Source organism: Nicotiana attenuata, chromosome 6, assembly GCF_001879085.1.
Source record: "Nicotiana attenuata strain UT chromosome 6, NIATTr2, whole genome shotgun sequence".
Lineage (NCBI taxonomy): Eukaryota > Viridiplantae > Streptophyta > Magnoliopsida > Solanales > Solanaceae > Nicotiana > Nicotiana attenuata.
The window spans coordinates 50,086,740-50,093,253 of record NC_031994.1 but is presented as its reverse complement, the minus strand read 5'-3'; the positions used below and the strand labels follow the sequence as shown (position 1 = coordinate 50,093,253).

The 6,514-nt window shown below is 34.1% G+C and overlaps 1 protein-coding gene across 2 annotated transcripts; it reads right to left on the bottom strand.

Moving 5' to 3' along the window:
• On the bottom strand, window positions 480-5,438 carry LOC109228269 (AP-1 complex subunit mu-2-like). 2 transcript variants are annotated; one of them, XR_002068356.1, is made up of 13 exons: window positions 5,347-5,438; window positions 5,128-5,266; window positions 4,422-4,568; window positions 4,280-4,342; window positions 4,016-4,192; window positions 3,823-3,926; window positions 2,844-2,951; window positions 2,559-2,655; window positions 2,347-2,444; window positions 1,978-2,119; window positions 1,765-1,887; window positions 1,082-1,238; window positions 480-944 (listed from the first exon to the last, which is right to left on the bottom strand). XR_002068356.1 is itself a non-coding variant. In XM_019393422.1 (12 exons), the coding sequence occupies exons 2-12, from the start codon at window positions 5,254-5,256 to the stop codon at window positions 1,140-1,142; spliced, it is 1,287 nt and encodes a 428-aa protein (XP_019248967.1). In that variant the 5' UTR covers window positions 5,257-5,266; window positions 5,347-5,438; the 3' UTR covers window positions 943-1,139. The 2 variants fall into 2 exon arrangements, 1 of the variants encoding a protein (XP_019248967.1); XM_019393422.1 differs by having other exon boundaries at window positions 943-1,238.

The following is a 6,514-nucleotide window of genomic DNA, read 5'->3' as shown; positions in this document are numbered from 1 at the left end:
AAATAGTTATAAACCCCAGGCCCCCTAAATTCTCTCATAACCAAGTCCTTGAGCATCCAGTTCTGTTGACTTTCATGAGTTGGAAGTGTTCCATAAAAATTTTACGGAGTGATCTTTCTTATTAACATGTTCATCCCTCAGATTTACCACTAGAATCTTCCACTGGGTGTGTCCAAATACTAAAAGGTGATGTACATACACTCAATATGATCCAGCTCTTTCCCAAATCTTGCACATAGTGAAAGCTTTGTGCACCATATGGTTCTTTTATTTTTCGGGGGACAAAGAACACTAATGTGTTAAACCATTTATTCGTGGAATAACGACTTAGTATGTTTTATTGTTTAGTTGCTCATTAAGAGCGCATCTCCACCTATATGAGCTTGCAAAAGATAGTTGGCACCAAACTCGAATAAAGGAGAAGAATAATGTAGTTAACAACCAACATAAACTAGCCAATTATGAATATAATACAAACAATTTGTAAAGCAATTAATTTGGGACTAACGAGTAGCTAATTATGGAACATGATAAAGTTGGAAAAATAAAGAGAAGATTAGCACTGGAAATGCGATGGGATGATATGCAAAAACGGAGAAATGTGGTAGGTCTCAATTCTGAGTTATAGAATTGAAACTTTCTGCCTCCCTCTCTTTGCTAAATGATCAGCTTATGTGACTATTCAACATCTGACGATCCAATTTCCTTAAGATGATCTTATTCTTTTTCTCTTTTTTCGGGATTAGTTTCATGTGCTTTATATCTTAAACCATTTTGGCAAAACAAAAAAAAACAGCAAAAGAGAATGAAAGAGCAAACATCACTGAACACATTGCTATATTACTCAAACCAAGTAGGAGGAAGGGTGGATCCACAAAGCAGAGGCTGCATCACTGATAATTTGGATTGTTCAATCAGATCAAGAAAAGGAACAGATATATATCCTGCCACCCAAATTAAAGATTGCTTGAAAGAATGTGTATCGATAAAACCAAAAAAAAAAAAAAAGGATTTCCTTGGAAGTTCATATTCTCTTCATCAAAAATAAATATATGAAGCAACACTAAGGATGGAATATTACCATAATAGCTTAGATTTCACCAGTGCGCAGTGCAGTGCGCCGCAATGATGAGTCCTGCTCATATTAGCCTTAGTTCGTACTCACCAGCCATTGTTATGTACCTCACCCATGGAAGAGCTTGATATCCGCTTTTTTCAATAATTTTGAGATAACGAACCTGCTCAAAACCAAAACTCTTAACATTTATATAGTAGTTGGTATAATAAGTGCAATGGTATAAGGAAACTCTATTAGTGTATGATTTACCAACAAAAATTCTAATCTAGTCATATGCTGAATGGTCTTAAAAACCAATCATGATACAAAGGGTTTGGTTTCTTGAAACATTGTTTTCCGTCATTTGCTAAGTCGAATATCTAGTTAACAGTTTAATATATTTATCTACATGATGCCCTCACTGAATATAAAGATAATGTTTTCTGAATCTCCTGAGCAGCTTAGAGACAGCCTTAACATGGATATGCTTTGTCTAATACCTGAACACAATCGGAGCACAATATAAAATCTTGTTATTCTAGTCTTTATAACATATGGATGCTTTTCTGATTTTGCAGTTGAAGTCAGATCCAAACACAGGGATAAAGCAAATAAATCCTCTAGGGTAAATCATGAAATTCTAATTCAGGGCACAAGATCAAGGGGGAAAATGGAGCTTTAGCACCAGAATGTTAAGATAAAATTACCTGAATTCCTGAGACAGTAAAATATGGTATCTCAAACTTAACACGGATTGGAGCTTTTCTGTCTGGAGGTGCATCTTCAGATGTTACACTAGGAAGCCTAAACTCAGCCCTCAGCATATAATCCTGTGCATTAGTTAAGACTGATAAACCAGCAGAAGATCTTTTCACAATCAATGGATAAAATACAGATGCATCAGTTTGCTCAAATCCTACCTTATTACCCGGGAATGACTTGATTTTCCATACCACAGCATCTCTCTCAGGAGCATATGTAGCATATCCCATTGATGTTCGTATATTGGGATTCATCGCATCAGATGGCACAGGCAACTCAATTTCCACATTCGTAGCAGTGCTGCCACGTGAAGTAGCCAGTTCAGTTCAAAGATTTCCACAACACCAATTTGCAGTGATAAAAGAATGACGGTTTTTATTTGCACAGATTTGTTCACCAACTTGATGGAACTTAGAACATGTCAAACAGAATGGATAGCTGGAATATAAATGAAGAGAGGAAACATTTGAAAAGATGTATTCTACAAGTTAAAATTTCCTATATGTGAGAAAAGAGAAAAATGCTACCTACGCTCCTTAAACTGGCTTCTAGCTTTGACAGACATCTCAACCCGGCTTCTTGAATGCCTTTCAACTTGAGCTTCTACCCAAATCAGTGGCTTCACCTGAATGCATTACTAGTAAAGTTATGCACTTTACAGTATGCCTCAACTAATAAAAGAAGATCAATCAAAGGCACGCTACAAAGAAAATATAGTAACAGAGAACACGAGTTAAACCTGTGTACTGAGTCTATATGTCATCAGATCAAATGATCCATCAGGAGGTATAAAAGATATTGTGCGATCATTTTCAAAACGAGCCAAACGCACACACCTGAATATACGCACAAGTAGTTTAGACAGAACGAGTTTATTAGTCAAGAGCGAAGAAGCTTTTCTAGTGTACAGTAAGCTTGGCCCAAGGGGGTGGTGCGAGCAACTCATTAGCTGAATTTTACAGCATATTGAGGAAGCAGTCACTTAGTAGACCAATTATTCAAATTTTTACTAGAAAATGCTTACTGATGAAATTTGATATCATCCAAATCAATGGATTTGCCTTTGGTAGGTCGACCTTGAGCCTCCAATATTAACCTGTCATTAAGCCCAAGCTTGCACTCAGGCATGCCACTGCAATATATAAAATACAATTTTTTAGCAAAGCAAAAACCGATCATTGTAAGAGTATACACATTTTTTTGGCTTTCAATTAAGTAAATTTCCATTGTAAACCGTGGGGAACAAAAAAAGAATTGCAGTAAGCTTCCTAAGTTGTGGCTAAGATAGATACAAAAGCATGAACTACATTACCGGTGTAAAGAGATTATAAGAAGAAAAACTTGAAGCTTATGCACCTACTTTCTAACAGCTTATCAGGTGAAGTTTCATATAGTTGGTTACTTAATTCTGCTTACCTTTCATTTCCTTCTCTTAATGAAGAAATGTAAATCTTTGATGAAGAATCCATTTCACTGATCATTGTTATGTAGATCAAGTTATTTCAGTCATATCTGAATTGTGAGACTAAAGCACCAACAGCAGATATCACTGGAGCCCTTCAACCATTGTAAACACTAGATGTTGAAGATACACTTATTTGGCCTTTTGAAGGATATCCGCAAAATTAATACGACTAAAATCAAAACTATGTCCTGGGGAACCATTCATTAGATCAAAAGATTAACAGTGTGAGAGATCTTTTACAAGATCTAATATCTGGTTGATCTAATCAAAGCAATATATCAAAAGGAATTCAAATATGACAGTTCTTTCATTCTAGATACGTAGTTTATTATACTGGAAGGATAAATGTTCGTGTTTAAATAAAATCAAGGTATAAGGCAATGAGAAGAGCTTGTTATGGTGATCAACAAGGAAGTGCAGAGATGAAATAAGATCAACTAGGAATACTCTCATCTGTGATTCGCCTGCTAAGTAGAGAAATAGAACAGAGAAACAAGTCTTAGGTATTTAAAAATAGCATTGTTGTTAAACCAAGTACCTCAAATAAGCTCTCATTTTTAACGCCCCGTTAACTTCAGAACGTATTAACTGGCCATTGCTGTTGACAAGGAGATTAACATGTTCGACCACATCCAAATATACCTGATTGAAGACAAAGAAGTTTGATATTTAAGCCAGAAGTTAAGCTAACAAGTGATGCATAAGGACTAAAGGAAATAAAAAGGTCATACTTCATTATTCTTATAAAATACCCCCTCACTGCGCCACGAAACTGCATTTGTCACGGCCATTGGAGGGTGTTGGGTGATTTCCATTCTGTATGCATCCGTCTTGATAAACTCACTAAGAATCTTAGCTTCCGTATATTGAGGGTAACCAAAGTCCATCATTTCATCAAGCAATTCATACTGACATATTGTCATTGAATGAAATCCATAAGTTATCTGCCATAATCTAAAACCTTAAATTTTGTAAAAGCTGTTCCTTAAACTCACCACAACAACGAAGTTATCTCGTAGAGACTCCTCTTCCAGTTCTTCAAAATAGTGTTTAAAGACCTCCAGAAGAAAATACAGACTGTAAGAAAGCCCCTCACTTCAATCACTCATTAAACTAGTAATTGGTTGGATCACTTACATCAACTACACGATGTAGAAAGAAAAGGAGGCTAGCAGCATTAGAATTCTGCCTCGATGCTGCCATCAGGTAAATGTTGTTGTGTTGTATAAACATGTAATTAATGCCATTTTCGTAGCATACTGGTCCATGAGATTCTATGTCACCCTATTGTAAGAAGATTGAACAAAATAGCTTGAGAAAGCTCACAGTCCATTCATTTCCCCTTGTTGAAATTGGATATAAGGTAAAGCAAAAATATGAAGCAGTTAATGTCACATGAACAAATTCATTATTAGTAAAACATATCCTAAGATTTCCCCCTTTCTTTGTGCAAGTAGATTTGAAAATGAGCTTCTTCATTTGTACAGTAAAAGGGAAGAACTAATGCATGATTAAGACAAACAAATAAAAGACTTGTCATTCTTCATCGACTTATTGTACCTAAGAAACCAAGACATATTATGCTTAAAGGAAGAGTAAGCTAATTCAATAAGAAGACAAAAGGAAAAACCAAAGCAAAGGGGGAAAAAGAAAAAGAAAAAGAAAAAGAAACAATATGTAGTAAAATCACTCATTGAAGTCAGTTATATAACGACACAATGTGAACCAGTATTTAAAATTCCTGACACTCGATGGATTTCCAAAATAAAACAAGTTAATCTCAACTGAGACAATCTAAAATTGAAAAGATTGACATGATCATGCACAACGTAACATCATATACCTCTTTCTCGAGGAGTTTAGAAAAGAATTTCTCGACTTGTTGAGCAGAAACATCGCCTCTATAGTCACGACTGATAAGGCATCTACCTTTCATATCAAGAAGAAACAGCGCCGAGGTGGCACCCGCCATTGATCTCCACCTAAAATTAATATTACAGATATAATTAGTAATATTTGTACACAAAAGAATCATTAATTATTTGTAGCAGACACAATTTACCTGTGGGTTAATTGTTCCCCAGATGTGTGAGAATGAAAGCTTAGATATCTCGTAATGCTGTTTCATATGTCTAACGACTAACCAGGTTTTGAGATGTAACCGGGCGCTAACGCACGTGTTTTAGACAAGCCAAACTCAGCTTATTTCAACAACTATTTTGGAGAATAGTAGTTCATGTTGGGCTAAATTATTTATTTAATTTCTTTTAATACCTGAATATTAAAAGTAATAACAAACAATATTTGTGAAATCAAAATTTCTTTAAAAGTTTATAAATTCAGATTTGAATTTTATGTAAATTAAACTTAATTTTTCGAAAACTGAACTAAAAGTAAAAAGATTGCCTATATATTTAGTGAAAATTAAAGAGTGAGCCAGCATAACAACAAAAAACCTAAAACAATAGTTCCAAAATAATTCCTGTACTAAAAGTAAGTTTTGATTTCTAGTCAATAGGAGGCAGCAGCTATGTGTCAACAGGAACATATATATTTAATGATCAATTTATACTCGTTTGGTTGTTATTAGTGGTGTATTTAACTTATCAAAATAATATAAATAACTAATCAAGTAATCAGTTACAAAATGCATATTAATTAATTAAGATGTCAGTTTTGTTTCAGATAAATATCGGTTGTCCTTTTAAAATACCTCCGTTGAAAGTTTTACTGGACCAATTACTCAAGCTCCATTGTAAAAATTAAAAGATTTATAGTACCGAGTATTGCTTATAAATTTAAGGATGGAAAGCTGGCAATATACTGTTGCGGCTTCATTTTTTTACTTATCCCATTGAAAAGTTTTTAGTTGGAATACAGTAACAATGTGGAATAGTTTATAGTGTAATGATTCGGATTTTCTTAAATAATTTATAATTCTTTTGACAATCTTTTTTGATAATCATTTAATAGTGTTTATGTAATCTATATGGTGTGTCCGTTCATATAGTTATGCATGTATAAAGTTATAACTGAAACAAAGAATTCAGAGAAATCCATAATTGCATAAAGCTATAACTTAAAGAATAGTTAATTTTATAACTGAAATTTTAAGTAAATACTCTAAAATCAGAAAGGAAATTGAATAAAAGAATGGGGAAAGGAGGAAAAAATTGTGAAAATCTAAGAAAAAAAGATAAATAAGAATGGTGGCTTATGAGACATGCCAC